The 19,913-nt window shown below is 37.3% G+C and overlaps 1 protein-coding gene across 2 annotated transcripts in view; it reads right to left on the bottom strand.

The window, feature by feature from the left end:
- Efr3a (EFR3 homolog A) overlaps nucleotides 1–19,913 on the bottom strand; it is a 76,008-nt gene that overhangs the window by 25,314 nt on the left and 30,781 nt on the right. The window contains exons 2-8 of one of the 2 annotated variants that reach the window (XM_048358355.1): nucleotides 19,371–19,447; nucleotides 16,171–16,298; nucleotides 14,946–15,096; nucleotides 10,647–10,768; nucleotides 6,588–6,737; nucleotides 4,867–5,004; nucleotides 3,102–3,180 (exon numbers count right to left, since the gene is read on the bottom strand). In XM_048358355.1, the coding sequence (XP_048214312.1) occupies nucleotides 3,102–3,180; nucleotides 4,867–5,004; nucleotides 6,588–6,737; nucleotides 10,647–10,768; nucleotides 14,946–15,096; nucleotides 16,171–16,298; nucleotides 19,371–19,447 (845 nt within the window). Of the gene's footprint in view, nucleotides 1–3,101; nucleotides 3,181–4,866; nucleotides 5,005–6,587; nucleotides 6,738–10,646; nucleotides 10,769–14,945; nucleotides 15,097–16,170; nucleotides 16,299–19,302; nucleotides 19,448–19,913 lie in introns of both variants that reach the window. The other variant, XM_048358356.1, reaches the window with a different exon arrangement.

The following is a 19,913-nucleotide window of genomic DNA, read 5'->3' on the forward strand; positions in this document are numbered from 1 at the left end:
TGGTGACTTGGGGGCTAATACATTCCTGTAGCATTGAACATTTAACAAAAGTGGGGACAAAAATACATTTTTTTTCAAAAGTAACCAGATGTCACTTTGTAAATACTTCATATGTATTTTATTTCATGCACAAACAGCACTATGAGAAAAGTTCAACTCAATTATTCTGTGCAATTTAGGGCAAATAGTAACTTGCCCAAGGTTCCAGCCAAACTCAGAATCTACAAGTAAATTCTAGTCTGACCAAAGTATGAGTAAGAACCGAGCTCCCTTTTCTCTCTCTTGCTCTTTCCTTTTCTCTCTTACTCCCTCTCACTCCCTTTCTCTCTCTTTCCTTTTCTCTCTCACTCTCTTGCTGTTTTTCTCTTCTTCCTTCTTTTCTGTCTCCCTATGCTTCCATCTCATGTGGGCTGGCAGTTTGCTTCCTCCCCACCCCCCCACACCCAAAATAAACTCCTTTCTGCCTGAACCATGTGGCGAGTTTCCTTTCTGACGAACTTTACAGAACCTAGTTTTGGAATGGGCTGCTTCTGGGGAGCAAAAAGGAAGTTCTGGACCTTGAAAGGCATGTATTCAACCCAAGTGGGCTTTGCAGGAGGCTACACCGCCCATCCTACTTACAAAGAAGTCTGCTCAGGCCTTCGAAACTGAGGCTCGACCACCAGTGTGCTTTGTCAGCAAAGATATCTAAGTTGCCTATTTTCTCTATTGGGTGTAACAGGCACTGTCATGGCACCATTATGCCATGCCATGTGTTCTCTGTTGCCGTGTTTGTGTCCTGGCCCCGCCCCCTCCGGTCACCGTGGCATCCCACTTGAGCTGAATTGGTTTATCAAAGTATGGTGTCTCCATTTTACAATCTGAAATTTTTTGTTTGCTAGTGAAGTTTTTGTTTTTCAAACTCACCACGTGGTTCTAAAATACTGGGCAAAATGTCATTTACTGCTGGAATTCCAAAAGGGTTTAGGCCAAAATTCACTTTTGTGCGCTGTAAAACCTATGTGCACAATGTATATGTGTATGTTACATGTGTGTATGTCTGTCTGTGTAAACATCATTTGTTAGTGAAGAAAGTCTTGGAAAGGGGAATTGAAGAGACAAAGGGTAGGGAGAAGACAGTATGAGTATTTCTTAAATTCTTACAAGATAAAGCTTATTAAATTGGTATGTAATTAAGTTAGCTGTGATTTAAACACTGATGTAAAACCAGCATGCCATTCTTTATATGTCCATCTAGCTATAAATCTGTGCTAAAACTCATCACATCTACTGAGTTTTATCATTGCAAAAATTCTGACAAGTATTTGCTGGTCAATTTTTTTTTTTTTTTTTGTCTTTTTTGGTACTGGGGATCGAACCCAGGATGTTGCACTTGCTAGGCAAGCACTTTGCCACTACTAAGCTACACCCCAGCCCATGCTGGTCAATTCTTGACAAGGTGCAGGTAAGCTCTAGTCCTCTTGGTCTCCTGGTTGCTTTAATTGGGAATAAAAAAGGGCTTTTGTGGCAAAGACTCCTTTGATTGCAGTTCAAAGCCAGCCCGGGCAGAAAAAAAATCCCTCTAAAACTCCCATCTCTCAACTAACAAGCCAAGAGCCAGGCTGGAAGCATGGCTCAAGAGACATATCTCTACTTAACCAGCCAAACAAACGCTGGACGTGGTACTGTGGCTCAAGTGGTAGCCTCAAGCAGAAGTGCTCAGGGACAGAGCCCAGGCCTTGAGTTCAAACTCCTGTGAATGCCAACTGGGGCAAGCCATCCCAGCAACAAGCACCTGGACTCAGCCAGCTCAGGGAATAAGGATCATGGAGAGAAGAGAATGATGTTAAATCCTAAATGGAGTCACTTCAATTCGCCCTTATAAATTAATCAGAGCCGGGGGATCAAGAGATAGTAGCTTGTCCATCTAATGTCCATACCTGAGTATAAACTAGCTGAACTAGCCAAGTCATTCAATTTTCAATTTTCTGCCCTACATCCTTCCTTTTGCCTTAATTTTTTTTTTTAATTGTCTAGCCCCTGCCTCAGGAGACTTCTTCCAGGTTTCATTCAAGGACTGGTCTCTACCACCACCGGACCCTGCTCACCTTCTCCTGGTGGGGCCACATTTCTGCCTTTACCCCTAATGTCAATGCCCGTTGCCAGCAGGAAGCAGCCAGAGAGAGTCTTTGTCCTTTTAAAAGGCTGGAATGTAAGGTCAGCCCCCAGAGGGCTCCATGCTGATGCCCCCACCTGGTTAAGTCTCCAACCAGCAGACCTGGAGGCAGTTACCTCCCCCTTCCCTGAGGTCAACATCCTAGTCCACCTGGCCACTGTCCCCGCCCCCTCCCCTCCCCCTGCCCTAGATAAGCCAGGGCTGGGCCACACATCACCTCGGCCACAGGTCAGCTGTTCAGGAATAAACTTTTCTCTCCTGCTTGGGGAAAAAAAAAAAAAAAAAAAGAACCCAGCTCTGTGCTGCTTCTGAAAACTTTATCTCCTTTAAGGTAGTAATTACTTTTTAAGGTGTCAGAAATCTACCACGGGCTATATACTATATATACTAAGGGATGGAGCTCAGTGTTTGTAAAACACTTACCCAAGCACACATGAGGCCCTGAATTACCCCAACAAAAAAGTAAATGGTGTCTAAAAGACCTCAAATCCTGCTTGAATTAAAAGCTAACCAGTTCTTTTCACAGTTTGAGGGGAAAAAACAAACAACCAAAAGACCAAAATAAGTTTGTCCTTTGCAGTTAGGTATTTAATCATAAGGTTCTATAAAGACTAGTTAATAGAAGTACTTCTTCATGGTAATCAGTAAATGAATGTTGTTACAGCAGCTAAAATAAATGCCGATGTAATAGAATTAAAATACCAGTTCACCAGTTAATATAAATACCTAATTTGTGTGTTAAGGTTAGGAAAAATAAAGAGTGCCACCATAAACATTTTAGTTCTTTTTTATAGATATTTTCATCTTAGCAAATAAGAATGAGACAGAAAAATGAGACAAATTGCTAAGTTAAAAACCTGTCTATGCTATAGTTTTCAACAGCTGCTCACTGATGTGCTTATCTACCCAAATTGCTTATAATAAAGAATAGTTAACCAAATCTTACCTGAATAGAATACATTATGATTTTAAAGCAGTGAACTGCAAATTCATTAGGATCCCACAACTTGTGATGATCTAAATGCCTGTAAATAACAATTAAAAATTACTTGATTCCCTGGTTAAAATCTTTCCTGCATTGCCTCACTAACATTTCAAAGAAAATATTCTGACCATCTCACAATTTTCAGCTACAGCCATCCAGTAATTACTCACAGATATTTATACAGAATATTATGGTCTCCGCAGTGTAGCCGACACTTTCCTATCTCACACTAGCACTTAACTTACTGAGCACTCCAGTCCATGGTATCAGAGTCTTGTGTTCACTGTTGATTGAAAATGGGATACTCAATTCTGGCTGGATCATTCATTTTTTCCCATAGAACCAGTAACAAGGCAAATTTGAAAATCCTACTTCAATGTTAAACAAAAACATTTGGTAAAATAAAATTTCCACAGTAACTTATCATCTCTGGAATTCTCAAACTAGGCACAAATTCTTTGTCGCGAAATGCTCGATCACCTTTTAGTTTTTTTCAGTCCATGTTTTATCTTTATCATGTATGTTAATCATGCACCAATATGTTCATTATATATTCCCCAAATATTTGGTACCTTATTTGTGCATGGCCTTTCATATTTAATTAATTAAATAGCTAACAAATAACTACAGACTATTTAATTAACATTTAACTTGATTAACATACAATCAGGATTTATGTTAGGATTTTTAGAAAAGAATGTAGCTAATTCAAACTTCTCAAGTAAAGTTAATTTGATAATCTTGCTTCTAACCTAGTTATCTTGAATTCTAACATTAAGTCAGTATATAGACATTTAAAAAAGCCCTTCCTTTATTTAACCGAATTCTGGTATCTTTAGTAGCATTTCCATAACCCCACAGCTTTTAGACAGTTGATCTAACAGATGGAAGACCACAGAAATTTTCAAAAAATTATGATTATCTGATTTTGAAGATAATTCCACAGTTTATAGATTCTTATAGCTTAAAGGTCAATTTTGACCCCTATGACAAAACCTATGTCCTAAATAAAGAATTCCAAATGCTACATTCAGAATATTTTTATATGCTAATGACATTATTATGGTTTGATGAGGAAAAGCATATGGTAAATTCCCTTTAACAAATGAAGATTAGTGAAACCGTCCAACAACTAGAATATTTTCATTTGATGGTTCAGTTAGAAACTAAAGGTTTGAGAGAATGTTTATGTGGACAAATTCAAGCTCAAAACTGTACTTTGCCTGGAGTATAAGATGTAAGGAAGAAGGAGACACTTAGCATTCTTGCTCTAAGTCTATGGTTAAAGATGAATCTCACTTGAGAAGTGAGTAAGACCTAAAGGAGCCCACACTTAGTAAAAAGAAGGCTAAAGGAATAGGAGGAACCAACGATATAGGGGTTAGTAAAGAACTTTCGGATTTAAATATTGTCAAGGTCTGTAAGTAGATTAATTCAAGGTATATGATGTATATGATATTAAGCATGTTAGTACAGTTTGTATTTACAAGGGAAACACTAGTTCAGTAATTGAAGGAGTACTTAAAACATTCATTCAGACTGAATGTATGTATATGTCTATATACTGACTTAATACGTATGTATTCAGACTAACTCCTAGATTACTTCCACAACGTTTCACTGTTTCCAATAAAAGCTCAGCCATACCAATAAAAAGGTATTTGTCCTTTGCCTAACATACAATATAGCCAAGTCACAGACAACCAGGAAAACACTAAGTCCTTACGCAAAAACTGGTCTAACTGCATTATTCATATTCCCAAAAGTTGCTCGGCCCAGCAGTTCTCTAAAGCAGTTCTCAGCCAACACAGCGGGGTTCTCCTCTTTATCAGCTGCAGAAGGAGAAGAAGGAGGGCCTAGGCGACTGAAAAAAGAGAAAAATACAGACCCAAACAAGAGGTCTAAAATTAGTTCTAACAGTGAAACAGAATAGACTTCATTTCCCAGAAATGTTACAAAGACATTTTCTTTTATCACTACATAACTTTAAAGCTTTATTCTGACCTCATGAATGTACTAATACCAAAGCTAATCACATAATCTTTCAATAGGGGGTGGGAGGGGGGGGGACTAAACTCAGCTGGTAACATTTCCAACAGAATGTCTTTTCCTAAGTAAAATTCGGCAGCTTGCTACTCTTGTACTTCCATCTCTATATTACAGCAAAGTCTTAGTAAGAAAAGTGTCCAAGGACCACAAAGACAGCATTCCACACCTTAATTGCAATGAGACAAAAGATGCACAGAAAAGCAGCAATAGTGCCTTTGATTAAATGACAAAATTTAAAAGCTAGTTAGAATGCCTGTATACATAGATATCTTCAGTACACAGAATTTCTTTTGTTCATGTCTTAAAACATTAGTTTAAACAAAACATGCAATAACAACAAGCATTATCTCTGACACTGTACACATGAGAAAACACAATTTCTTCAGATTTTACAATCAGTAGTTTGTTTCTTGGGTCTTACATTTTGCTAAAACTGGACTTTAAGAGCTATAAGTATGGAAAATGGGCTCCCAACTCACTATCAACCTTTTACATTGTAAATATTTTAGATAAGAAAACAGCTACAGCTAGAAAAAGCAGAAGGTGAAAAAAAGTATCAAATTTCACACTTCTAGGAAAGGTTCTAAAGCTGGAAATCATCACATCTAGAGAATTAGAATAAATCCTTTTTGTAGTTCGAATAAACTGAAATGAAATAGACCTCAATTCTAAACTACTTTTATTTGCTGCTGTATATATCACTGTGATAATTATTTTTTTTAATTAACTACAGAATTAAGTCTGCTCCAGATTTTCCTCTTTAAATTTCAGATCAGGATTGTAAGCAAATTAGAAAACCTTATCTTTGAAGCTGAATCACACAATGTGGGGAAATGTACGTTTCTGGCACTTGAAGAGAGGAGATAAATATGTGAACGCTATGGAGGAAAAATGAAACCAGCATATATCCAAAATCAGTAAACTACTCCAAAACATCTTAGAAAAAAAAGGAATAGTGCCTTAACGTTTTGTTGAAAAATAAAATCTATACACTCATTATTATTGCTATTATAGTATTTCCTATTATTACTGTTATTATTCTTACTACATTGTTAGTTTTAACTCCCTAAGAAAGAGCATACTAGGTCTCAAAGGAATAATATAAGTTTAGCTACAATTCTGATTTCTCAGATTCATCTATTTTTTAAAAAGTATTAATTAAAACTGAAAATTAGATGTCGTACAGTAAGTATAAACATTCTATAAGAAAATAAGGCTTTAGTGTGCGAATAAAAATCAGTGGCTAGTCATTACTGCAGTAGTTTTTACTGGAAACCATATATTAAATCCACTTAACTCTGTTACATAATACGTAAGACAAAACATTTTTATCCCAGCAAGCACAAGAACATATACTGAAAAGCAACATAACTCATCTCCATTGTCTTTACTCCATACCTGTCAACTTCTTCAGTCTTCTGCATGTTAAACAGGAGGGATGGAACAATCTTGTCCATATGCTGAGGTTCCCAAATGGTAGCGCGAAGTTCATCGTTAACTGTTTTGCGAACCACACCTTGAATCCCTCTTATTCCAGCAATCCGGATTCTGTGATGGAAAGTGAAAACTGAGCCATGAGGGGCTGGGAATGTGGCTTAGCGGTAGACTGCTTGCCTAGCATGCATGAAACCCTGGGTTAGATTCCTCACCACCACATAAACAGAAAAAGCCAGAAGTATCCCTATAGCTCAAGTGGTAGACCACAAAGAGTATCTATGACAGCTCCCAGGACCAGTAAACACACACACACACACACACACACACGCGCGCGCGTGCGCGGGCACACACACACTTTCTTAAGATGAGCATGATAATTCAAACTAATGTGAAGGAGATTCCCTGCATTTCTTGTCTACAAGTCTTAAAGCTGACTGGAAGTGGATTTCATGGTTTCTGAGCAGTTTCTCCAAACTTCTTGCTGGCTGTTCCTCCTCAAGGGCCCTAACTTCTGAGATGACATTTTTTTTTTTTTTTTGCCAGTCCTGGGGCTTGAACTCAGGGCCTGAGCACTGTCCCTGGCTTTTTTTTGCTCAAGGCTAGCACTCTGCCACTTGAGCCACAGCGCCACTTCTGCCTGTTTTCTGTATATGTGGTGCTGGGGAATCGAACCCAGGGCTTCATGTATAAGAGGCAAGCACTCTTGCCACTAGGCCATATTCCCAGCCCAACTACTTTTTTAATTATATTTTTATCATCTTTTAAGTAGTTGTACAAAGGCGTTACAATTCAACATGTCTTTATGAGTTGAGATGCTGCTTTTAATAAAGGCACATTATCGATTTAGTGATCACGTGTACATGTGACTTACAATCTGCTGTCCCTTGTTCCCATCCTAGTTCATAGTTTCCAGTTTCCTTAGGTCTTTCCTAATCCCCCCCTCCTTTTTTTTCTTGCCAGTCCCTGAGCCTCTTTGTGCTCAAGGCTAGCTATCTTATGAGCCACAGTGCCACTCCCAGGTTTTTGGAGTAGTTTATTGGAGATAAGAGTCTCAGGGACTTTTTTCCCCAGGCTGGCTTCGAACCACAATCCTCAGATCTCAGCCTCCTGAGTAGCTAAAATTATAGGCATGAGCCACTGGCACCTGGCTCTTTCCTTACTTTCATTGGTGAAGTGGCCTGGGGGTGGCAGGGGGTAGGGGAAGAAAACTCCAAAGCTTCAAGAATGAGAAAATTGACTAAATGCAACTTTTGGTTTTTTTTGCCAGTCCTGGGGCTTAAACTCAGGGCCTGAGCACTTTCCCTGGCTTCTTTTTGCTCAAGTCTAGCACTCTACCACTTGAGCCACAGAGCTACTTCCGGCTTTTTCTTTATATGTGGTGCTGAGGAATGGAACCCAGGGCTTCATGTATACGAGGCAAGCACTTTACCACTAGGCCATATTCCCAGCCCCCTAAATGCAACTTTTAAAAGCTGTAAAGGGCAAGGCAAATGGAGACTCTTTTAAATATATTCCTCATGGCCAAATTGCTTCCATTCTTTTCCTACTATTTTCTACTACCTAAAATACTCACCATTAGAGGTGTACTCAGCTTACCTACATTGTCTTTCAGATACTGTAAACAGGTAATCTAGAGAGGGAAGCAGCAGTGCTTTACAAAGCACAGAAAAAGGGTGCTGGCACTTCATAGGAACAGAAAGGGAGAAATGGCCATGCTACACAATTGACATGAAAAAATCAAGTTGGAAGCATGGGCAAACGCTGCTCAATCCAAAGCTCTGGTTACAAAAGCAGCTTTGGAAAACTCTACCATGAGTAGCCAGGGCTAACATGACTACCGAAGCTGCCTGCTTTACAAACCTGCTGCTTCTACTGGTGACAAGAAGGCCAAGAAGGAGGTGGCAGGGAACCCAACACAGAGAAGACTAGTGGAACAGCAGCAGATGGGGGGGGCCCGTTGAGGAGCAGTGCGCTAGCGGTAACTTCCAAGAGCTGTATTTTAACTGCATACCAGCATCCAATCCAGACTGACTGAAATGTGACCTAGCCACGGTCCCCAGAGGAATGGTGGTTGCTCTTCACTGCCTATAGCATAGGAATGCTCTCAAGACTTCCCTGAGTCAATTCACACCAGGCCCAGCCACTGTGCGGATGACCCCGTCAGCAGGAAGGTCTTCAGGAGCTCAGAGCTTAAGCTTGTGACCCAAGTTTACTAGTGAGAACCATTTCAACATGGAAATGTTTTAAGAAAACCTTACTAGCTACCAGCCTCAGCCCCTACTGTCACTCCCCTGGACTTCTAAATGACAGGGTTCTGATGAAAACAGGTGTCTAAGTTAGAATCAGAAAGGGACTATAAATGCATGTGAGAAAAACTAAATGAGTTTTTAAAATTCAAGTTAAACCAATAAAATCCTCTGTCCTGAAGCATTTTATTTTACTCATTGGCCTAAGGATACAAATTAAATCTTTGCATTTCGGAAGTTTAAATATTAAATATTTGGAAAAATCTATGATTAAGAAAAAGAACTTTATGTAAACCCTTTTCTGTATATAGAACATTTCAAATTCATTTTGTCATCACTAATGAAAAAGGTAAAAATTTGTTCAAAAGGCAGGATATATCACTAGGGGGCGATAAGTTCCTAGAAACAAGGTAACCTTATGCAACACATTTGTGATTTTACTTAATATTTATTAAGTGCATCCGTTCAGAAATACTATGACTACAAACATGAAAGCTTTATAAAACATTTAAAAAATATCCTTTAGGAAGAACAAAAGGATCTTAATGGTGAGTGGGATGGGCAAGAAACTACTGCTTGCCAACTACTAAGGGAGCACATCCTGGAATAAAGAATTAACAGGCTGGGACACGGCTAGCAAGCTCCACAACTACAGTTCAAACACCAGTATGATCAATTGAAAAAACAGGACTGTAAAAGGCCTATTGTTATACTGAGGAAAAATTATACTAATAGAAAAAAGTCATATCTGAAAATGCCTGATATCTCTCCCTTTTTTCAAATTACAATTACTTTCAGGTGGGGTACATTTAGGTAAATCAACACCACAACTTGCAAATTCTAAGCTAGTTAAGTCTCTGAGTACTACTTTATTTTAAAGGAAAACTAAAATATTATAAAGCAAGTTAAATCTTGTTTACCAAATAACTAAATTCAGATTGATTTTTTTAGATGTATAGCACACAGTAATGCTTAAACTACTTTCTATATTTACTAAAGGTATTTGTTGGCCTTATTTAAATTCAATGCTTCTCATTTATACATAGATATTAACCTGTATTTTGTTTTCATATAAACACCAGATTTTTACTAGGACTTGTCCAGAAGATATGTCTTAAGATGCAAAGTCAGTTTTCATGACAATCATAGACTTAACAATGATTCATTCAGCAGTATATATATTCTTTCGTTCATTCAATTTATTTATTTAAAAAAGTACTAATTTTGAGCTTACTCTTAGCAAGGCACAATGCAGAGGGCTTACAACAGCAGTCCTCAAAACATAGCCTTTGTCTCACTGGAGTTTACACTGCAAAAGAGTGAGGAAGAGACAGATACGAGGAGAACTAAGGGTGGGAGAGGAGGGTTAATGTTTAATAAAGATTAAGGGAGAAATCTCTAGGTAAAGTGACATTTGAGGAAAAATAAGCCATGAGGACGGCCTGGAAATTGTGATATGCAGAGAAATCAAGGTGCTCAAAGACCCTCAAGAGAAGGATACCCACATGTTCAGTTGGCTGGGTTGGAGAGCAGGAGGATATGACAGAAGGGAGTCCAGGACAGGCAGAGAACACATTCTAGGCTACAGCCCAGGCTGCACTTCAGTGAGGAACCTGGGAAACCACTGTGCAGCTACAGTGGTTGTCCTACCTTCTAACAGCAAAAAGCCACTTCACTCATATTCTCATTCCTTTGAAAATCATGACGTAATATGTGCACACAGTATTCATCTGTAAACTGCATCATTTAAATCACGAGGTAGGATAATACATACTCTGTTCGTATCTCAGGATCACTGTGACAGGAATGACACATGGCACTGAATCGAGATACAAAGAAGTCATATCGCCTGTGATAGGATGGTGTATCTTCTTCGATATTTGCAAATTTGACAAACTGAAAAATAAGAATAACAGTATGGAGAAAATTTACCTTTCTGAAAATACAAAAAAAACACAACACCTCATTTAGCTCCATTATCTGGTGTATTAAGCAACAACCAAGCAAGAAGCAAATAAAATGCATAAAATGTCAAATGCCAAAAAAAAAAAAATACTGCATATACACAAAGGATTTTTTTTCCCTTTTTTGGGGGGTAGTGCTAGGGATTGAACTGAGAGCCTTCTATTCGTCACATACCCTCAGTCCTATTGCTTTTAGTTTTTTAGATACTCTGTGCTAACTGAACTTACTCAGCCCAGGTGAGCACCTGGACAAACTGCCAAGTTTAGGCTTACATCTAAGCACATTGGTTTCATCTGAGCACATCTATACATTGGTTTCTCTAAGTGTTCCAACAGCTATACAGAATTCCATTCACTCTATAGATAGGAACACTGTAGGTCAGGTGTTGAGTCATTTTTTTTTTAATTGTCCTACATAGTGAATGTTGAACTGTCATGACAGCGTAGGGACTTGACTGCCACATTATACACAAACTACATGACTAGAAAACTGCACAACGGGAAAGGGGTTGCTAAAACACATCTGCTCTGTATACACAGTATGTTCCATTCTTGACGACATCTAAGATAAGCACTGAAGAACTACTTCTGAATTTTGGAATTGTAAGTGACTTTGTATTCAGTTTATTCTGGCAATTTTTAGCATTTTTCAAATTTGCTGTAAAAGCTTATTAGTTTTAAACCAGAAAAAAATATTAGAAATAAAGCCAAAAAGTTTGATGTTGTGGAGAATTTTTAAAAGGAAAAAAAACTGTTCTTGTCATTTACTGAAAATCACAGAACTAGCAAATTCTGGTAATTATTAATAGAAGTAGTTCCTACTAACTGCACATGGGCATAAAGAGACAGATCAAATGTGGCTGGCTGTTCTCTAGGAGAAATGGATGGAGCTCATCTTCCTTCCCAGTTTATGGGTTGTTTTCTGACTCCCCTAACCTGGAGGCTCTTTAGCACTAAATTCTAACTCTAGAAGGTCTATGGTAAAATACATTGGTATAATAAAGGTATTATCATTACAGATTTATCATATACAGGGGTACAGAAGACATTGAGAACATAACAGTATTATGCAGAGATTCCAAACTGGCTGTTAGACAGGAGTGATTTCAATTCTGGGTTTAAAAAGTTTTATGAGAATTAAGTTACAGAATATATGTAGAGCCTATTGCATACTGTATTATTTTTCTAAAGACCTTGGGCCAAAGTTCTATAAAATTAATATTTGTAACCATTATGGATTATTTTTATAACAAAAATTACTTCAAGTTGAATTTTATTAAAAAGCTTGGAACTAAAAGTAGTTCAGATTTCACTTAGTTGGGCTTTATTTACATAGAATATTTTCTTCACTTTGCTAATCGAGTATCTATAATCGAAAATCTGATCCACAGGGCTCAAAAATGTGAAGCATTTATAATTAGAGATTAGGATACTCAATTAGTACATGTTATTATTTATCAATAGTAATGTTGCTTAACATTGTTCTTGCTTGGCTCAATGTATACATAAATATATATACTCGATCATCCTTTATTCTTTTTTTATATTTAAAACAGTTTACAAAGATAAAAATAAAAAACAAGAAAATACCTAGCCAAATATCTTGAACAGGAGAATGTAAATAATTATATCTATTAAGTCATCCTGGGTTGGCATCAACAAAAAGAGGCCATTTCAACAAATATACAAAGTCCTTTAATAAGTATAAAATACTATCATGTTTGACAATATGAACTACTGAGCACTAAAAAGAAATGAAAATTAGACTTCTAGAGACAGATAAATTATGTTGGTTCAAAGACACATTCACTAAATAGACAACTGGTGATTTGGGTCTTTTGCCCAAATGATTCATTAAAGTAAGCCTAATGGCCCCTTTGGCTGGAAGTAAAGAAACTTCTGGGAACACACACAACCCCATGCCTTCCGGCTATGCAAATATTTCCCCTAAACTTTCCTGACCTAATTGTAGAAGAAATAAGAGAAGTCATAAGGAACTATCAGTAAACAAAGTGTATCACATCATCTACTACATCTGGAAATACCCAGTATTTTCCTCCAAAATAAAGGAATGAAATCAGATACAGGTTTTGTATGATGATTTTATTTATATACTTTTTCTAACACACTACATCTATTGGTAATGGCAACTAAAAATTCCATGTTCTAAGAGCATCATACATACTAACACATGTCACATTTTAAGGATTTTATAGAAAGACTGTTGTAATAAGATGGCTATAAGGTTGTCCTAAGATTGGCACTATTATTATCTTCCTCTTACAGATGGAAAATTGAAACAAAAGGTTAAGAACTGCCCAAACTACAAAAACCAGAGGTGCTAGCTTAAGTCAAACCAAGGCAGGTATGCTTGAATTCGTATGATGACCAATAGTTCTTTTCCCCACAAATAATAACAAGTGATATGTGCTAAAAGTATGGATGCAGCCCACAGTATTCATGTAGAGAGGATGCCTTAAAGTTTTCTCAGAAGGAAAGGGAGTTCTACAATAAAACCAAAGACAAGACTTCAAACAGTATCACTATATCTTATCTTCCTTTTCAGTTTATGTATATAAAGGCAATAGGATAAATATTAATACTGTATTTTCTTTTCTTTTTCATTATATTTTCCTTTCCTTTCACTTTTAAAAAGCTAAGTGTGACTCAAAATAAAAGAAAAAGAATGTGGTAAGTACAAACAGCTCAAAAGACAAAACGCTTACATTGTATGGCCAACTGCTAGAGAGAAAAACAGGATTATCAACAAAGAGAACTGAAGAGCTGGATATCCACATACAAATTATACAAGTTGAACCCCCAGTTGACATCACATTCAAAATAACTCAAACTGGCTGACACGCTTAAGCTATAAAACTCTTAGAAAAAAACCATAGGGGTAATATGTGAATCTTGGATTGGACAATGGTTTATTTATTACAATTATACCACAAGTACAAAGGAAAAAGAATGAACAAAAATGGATACTGTAGCTCAAACCTGTCCTAGCTACTCAGGAAGTTGAGATCAGAGGATTATGGTTCAAAACCAGTCAGGCAGCTACTCAAAAACCAGAACTGGAACTGTACTGAAAGTGGCAGCCTTGAGCAAAAGAACTCAGAGACAGTGCCCAGGCCCTGAATTCAGGCTCCACAACCAGAAAAAAAAAAAAAAAAAGGATCAACTGGCTTTCATCAAAACTGAAAACTTTAGTGACTCAAAGATACCATCAAGAAAGCAAAAACTACATAATTAGAGAGAATACCTGTAATCATATAGCTGATGAAAGTTTTATTATCAAGAATAAACTTCCTCAACTTAACAATAAAAAGATAATTCAATTAAAAAATAAGCAAATGACTTTGGTGTACTGTTAAGGATGTGGAGAATTTGGAAAACTCACACACCAAAGTTTACATAATGGATATTTCCATTTATTTAAAATATGCAAAATCGGAAAACCCATAAGAGACAGAAAGTAGTATTTTTCAGAACTAAGGGAAGCAAGGAATGAGAGGGTGATAGCAACTTTAAAAATATTTTAAAAGCACATTGAGGGGCTGGGGATATAGCCTAGTGGCAAGAGTGCCTGCCTCGGATACACGAGGCCCTAGGTTCGATTCCCCAGCACCACATATACAGAAAACGGCCAGAAGTGGCACTGTGGCTCAAGTGGCAGAGTGCTAGCCTTGAGCGGGAAGAAGCCAGGGACAGTGCTCAGGCCCTGAGTCCAAGGCCCAGGACTGGCCAAAAAAAAAAAAAAAAAAAGCACACTGAACTACATATTTCATAAGGAAAAACTTTATGGTAAATGAACTATATTGAAACTCAAAGGAAGGGCTGGATACAAAGTTAATATTGTAGTAGATAACCCAGAAAGAAAAAATGAAAAATGGAGGGTACAGATTTACAGGCAGGTATTCCCTTATAATTGGCATATCACAGATTTTCCTAGAAAACAGCAAAGTTGAAAGTGTTCGAACTCTTCATCTGTCAGTTGTCTCAATGTCCTGGTGAGAGAATAAGCCTTTACCAGATAAAAATTATCCCGAAATTAATACTAGATATGCTAATTAAACTTGAAATAAGGAGAGAACAGTTTTTCTCACAGAGTTTGTTCCAAGAACTTGAAGCTTTGGTTCCCCTGATTCCAGTAGCTTTGCTACCATATGAAGAAAGCTTTCTACAAATGGCTTGATGCTTTGAGAGTGGCAGGCCATAAGAAGTTGGTCCAAAGCCTCCATAGCAATTAGAACATACCTAAATGTAAGACAAAAGCAGTGTCAATTCGTTTCTAAATCTCTTAATTCTCTAAGTGATTTTTTAAAAATTGGAATATTATAAGGAAATACTTGATAAACTTTATAATTCAACAAGTCTTCAGTCTTTAAATTAAAATTCAGTCTTTAGACAACTTTCTTTATAATAACCACTTGTAAAGCCACCTGTGCCAGGACCTACCAACATGTTCTAAATGGTATAGAACGATATAGAAGAAGAGAAGCCAATGCATCACCTGAAGAATGGACTACCCCAAGAAACTAGCAAAAGACAACATAGAAAATAGTTACAATTTGAGTGGCAAAGTAACTCTTGTCCAAGCACTGAGGATGTATTAGGCTGGTTAGGTCTCTATTTAAAGGCAAAAATATATTCAGTATAGTTCCAAATTATTGTGCTTAGGTTGACTGGACCTTGATATCAAAGCCAAAGTTATTTTTTACTCCTCTGAGAGGTCAAACTGAAGCTGTGTCAAGAATCACTTACGGTATGGGAATATGGCCTAGTGGCAAGAGTGCTTGCCTCCTACACATGAAGCTCTCGGTTCGATTCCCCAGCACCACATATATGGAAAATGGCCAGAAGGGGCACTGTGGCTCAGGTGGCAGAGTGCTAGCCTTGAGCGGGAAGAAGCCAGGGACAGTGCTCAGGCCCTGAGTCCAAGGCCCAGGACTGGCCAAAAAAAAAAAAAAAAAAAAAGAATCACTTAGTTAATAGAACAGTTCTGTTTGTGTCAATGTATACACTGATTTGTAATTTACAGTATTACATGCATAGACTAAGGGTGTCAATTCTCAATGAATTATCATTAGAGGAGTTCTACAACTTAATGGATGCTAAGGCTAAAGCTAACTCTGATAACTTGAGTATATACATAAAATCTTAAAAAGTAGCAGGAAACATGAGCTTTAAAATCTATTTTACACATTTCTTTGTATACTGTCGTAATGTTTATCCTACATATGGTCTTTATCTGACTAGGGGGCACAGTAATTTAGCATAAGATGACTGATCCTAGGAAGATACAATACGAGTAGCACTTAGTTTCCTTACCCAGAACGATGTCTGACAACATCCCTGCTCAACCTGTCGGCTAGATAGGCGCCTATGCGATCCAGCTTCTCTGGAGCAGATACGGCATAAAAGGTCAATTTCTCCATATCAGCTTTAACAAGGCCATCCTAAAAATAATGACAACATAAAAAGGTTATATTTCTATGCTTCAATTATTTGGTTATCCTTTGCTTTCCTTACTGTTTTGGGTTAGGTGTGCTGTTGTGAGACAGGGTCTTGCAATGGAGCCCACGTTTGGAACTCATGATCCAGGCAGCAGACTTCTAGGACTGTTTGATTGCGGGTCTTTAAGCGCTGCCTGCCTCAGAGGGCTTATTTCATGCTTTACAGTTCTCCTTTTGGTTTGGTGATTAATCCATTTTTTAAATGAATCTTTCTAAGTATAACCTCCTTACCATTCTAGATTATACATAACTTTCAAAAAGTTAATTATCTCAGCAAGGAAACCACTGAAATGGCTCTTCATAAAGAATGAATGGATTCTAACACTCCTTTCTAGAGAAATAGCTCAATTTACAGTACTATAGAGAAAATGAAATGCATTTCAGTGAAAAGATTTCAGGCAAAGCTTGCTTCAATTTAAATTTTTTTAACTTAAAATCTTAAAAACTTTAAATTGAAAATCTATACTCCTTTACATATACCACAATGAACCTTTTAAATATACAACATGCTACTGCTGCTACTTAATGATTCAGAACTCAATATCACTATAAAGTTTTGTTCTAATTAATGAATGAAAAGTATCCAAAAGTATTAATCTATTTTTAAGTTATATCGAGATCAGCTATTAATATGGAGTTATAAAACTGTTTGCTATCTCCATCCTTTAAAGATGCAATATATGTCTAATGATTTTCCCCAAACTCACATAACCATGTAATCATAATCACATAATCATAACCCTAAATTCCTTTAGAGCTATGTAACTAAATGCTGTTCAGGATTATTGACGGTGGGAAAGGGGCTTAGAAAATTATGTTACAAAATTAAAATTTCATGAACTAGTGTTTTCAACCTCAATTGACTTCTTGACATTCTCTGGTTTTCTGTTTCTAGAGTGGAATCACACTCTGATATTTTCACCTATGACATTTTCCTTAAAGTTGCTACTTCACAATGAAGTCAGAAAGACTGCAACAAATTTGTGTGTAACCTCTTTGACTCAGCCTACCTATGTGCCCTGGAAACCCTTTCCTGCTTTGCCTAGTAATTCCTACTAGTGAGCTGCAAATCTCCGATTGCTCCCAGTCACATGCATTAACCCCCTCCAAGCCTCTGGAGCGGTTGGTACTGGATGTTCTTTCAGGTAGCAGTGCTTACCTTCACTGCTACATTGTACTGTTTGTTGGTGGTGGGGCTTGAACTCAAGGATGGGCACTGTCTCGGGGGCTCTTTTGCTCAAGGCTAGCACTTCCACTTTTCTGGCAGTTAATTGGAGATAGTCTCGCTGACTTTCCTGCCTGGGTCTGGGATCCTCAGATCTCAGCTTCCTGAGTAGCTGGGATTACAGGTGAGGGTTACCATGACCCAGCTCACTGTTCTATTTTATAATACTGTCTCTTCCTTCACTAAATAAATATTAATCAAGTACCAATTAAATGCCAGGCACTGCAGAAGACACTACAGAAGCAAGAGCTGGCAAAGAATTGTTATCAGCTGAATCCTTATGAGAGCTTTATGGGGACAGCCCATTTATTATTTCCGTTACCGGATGAGAAAGCAGAATGCTCTTTGAAGGGAGGCCTCTGCAGCTAGCACTTAGTGTCTGACACATTTTGAATACACTGCCAGATTTGTAGATGTGTGTATGCTAATGAAAAATGTGAAATATAGTAACTGAGTAATAACTACAGCATGTATGCAAAGTTGACAATTTCTTTTAGCTTGTTTTACAGATAGCTATCGAAATAAACATTAGCTCAGCCCTTGACAAGATAACCATTTGGTAACCATTTCTAGTTTATTTATTGGCTCTCACACCTATGAGTAAAAGTGAAGTGGGTGAAGATAATGCCTTGCTAGTTCTCCATATTCTGTCCTCTACCTCTAGACTTCTATGGAAAACAATGACTTGAATATTCTTCAGTCTTTTAACTGACACATCTGAAATTTCAAATCAGAAATCATAGTCAATATTATTACCACTAAACACAGTTTACCATTAGGCTCCAGGGACATTCACGTGGAGTGTTAATAGATCAACTTGCTCCTAACCTTGAATGTGTTTCTTCCTTTCCTTTCCCCTCTTTGCAAAAAAGTGACTACTGTTCTCCACCTCTCCAGATGGCATACATAATTTAACTCCTCTGAGAATGTTTCCTAGATTGCTAAACCACAGGGATACTGCCTTGCTTTAGAGATATATGTTTTACCACCTGATTCATTTAGTATTTTACTTATTGATCTTATTCATTGTGCCTTAGTATTCAATAAGCTTTTGTTTTATATCAGTCAGTGAATGAAAGGTTCCCTCAAGGCAGGCACCGTATCTTACAGTTTTTATATGCCACAATTTATCCCGGATACTGACAATCTCAATAGTATCTATGACTAACTTCTTATATAAAGATGAGTGTTTGAACAGATTTGATATCAATATTAAGTTAATGTTAATATAACTAAAAGGTTTCTCTATAGTTGGATGCATTTTAAAATACAGAAATTTCTGGGAGTCAAACTTACTTACCAGTTTGTGTTCATATTCATTTAATGAAAGACTACAGGAATGTAGAAACTCAAGCAGCATCTTGTACTTCATATATCTAGCACAACAATACTGTGGTTGCAAATGTGAGAGTAGAAAACTATGTATATATATATGTGTGTGTGTGTGTGTATATTCATGCTCATAATCGTACCCTGAGCACATACATAGTGTAAATTATCTAGTACTAACTCTTAAGTTTTTGATGAGTGTTACTTAAACTAAGTACTATATAGCCTGAAGAAGAACATACTGTATCTTTCATTCCAGATTTGTGCTGAACATGTAGAAAGATCTCACAACTAGACAAGCAAGCAAGGGTCACTTAAAAATTACGTAAGTATAAAAGTAGATGTACATGAGGAGACATGGGGATAAAAGTAGAGAAATGAAATTAGGGAAACCTTAGGGAGGTCAGCAGGGGCAGAATGGGTCAGCAAAGAGAAGGGTCAGTAGATGTAGATCAAATTACTTTTGGATCTTCAGGGAATATGTTGTCCACCAGGCGTTTGTAGCGAGGACGCAAAGCAGAGCAGCAGCAACATACTCCTGTTTCAAGAGAAAGAGAAAAAAAACAAAAACAGAAAGGATAGAGATTAATATCATAAACCAGCATAGCAGTTCAAGTTTTTGAATATTAATAAGGTATTTGCATAGAAAATATTCAAACTTCTATAAACAGAAAAGGCATGTAAATGCAATAAATGATTAAGACAGGATAGTTAAATTTCATTTCTCCCCAAAGACCACCATCAGCTAAGATTTTACATCAACACATAAATATATATCCAATACTACAGTTGTTCTATTAAGCAAATGGACCTACCTGCATTTATTTCCTCTTTCCTCACCAACTTTCCCAACAAACTCCAATCTAATCTGCATTATCCCAGGCCAACTCACCCTAGTCATATGGTCTCCTAGCTAATGCTAACAGTAAGGTATTCTCCAACTCTTACCTGCCTAAAACAAGCCCAAGACTGAGAGGAACCAGTCTTTCTGCACCACAAAACAG

This window comes from Perognathus longimembris, chromosome 12 (assembly GCF_023159225.1).
Source record: "Perognathus longimembris pacificus isolate PPM17 chromosome 12, ASM2315922v1, whole genome shotgun sequence".
Taxonomy (NCBI): Eukaryota; Metazoa; Chordata; class Mammalia; order Rodentia; family Heteromyidae; genus Perognathus; species Perognathus longimembris.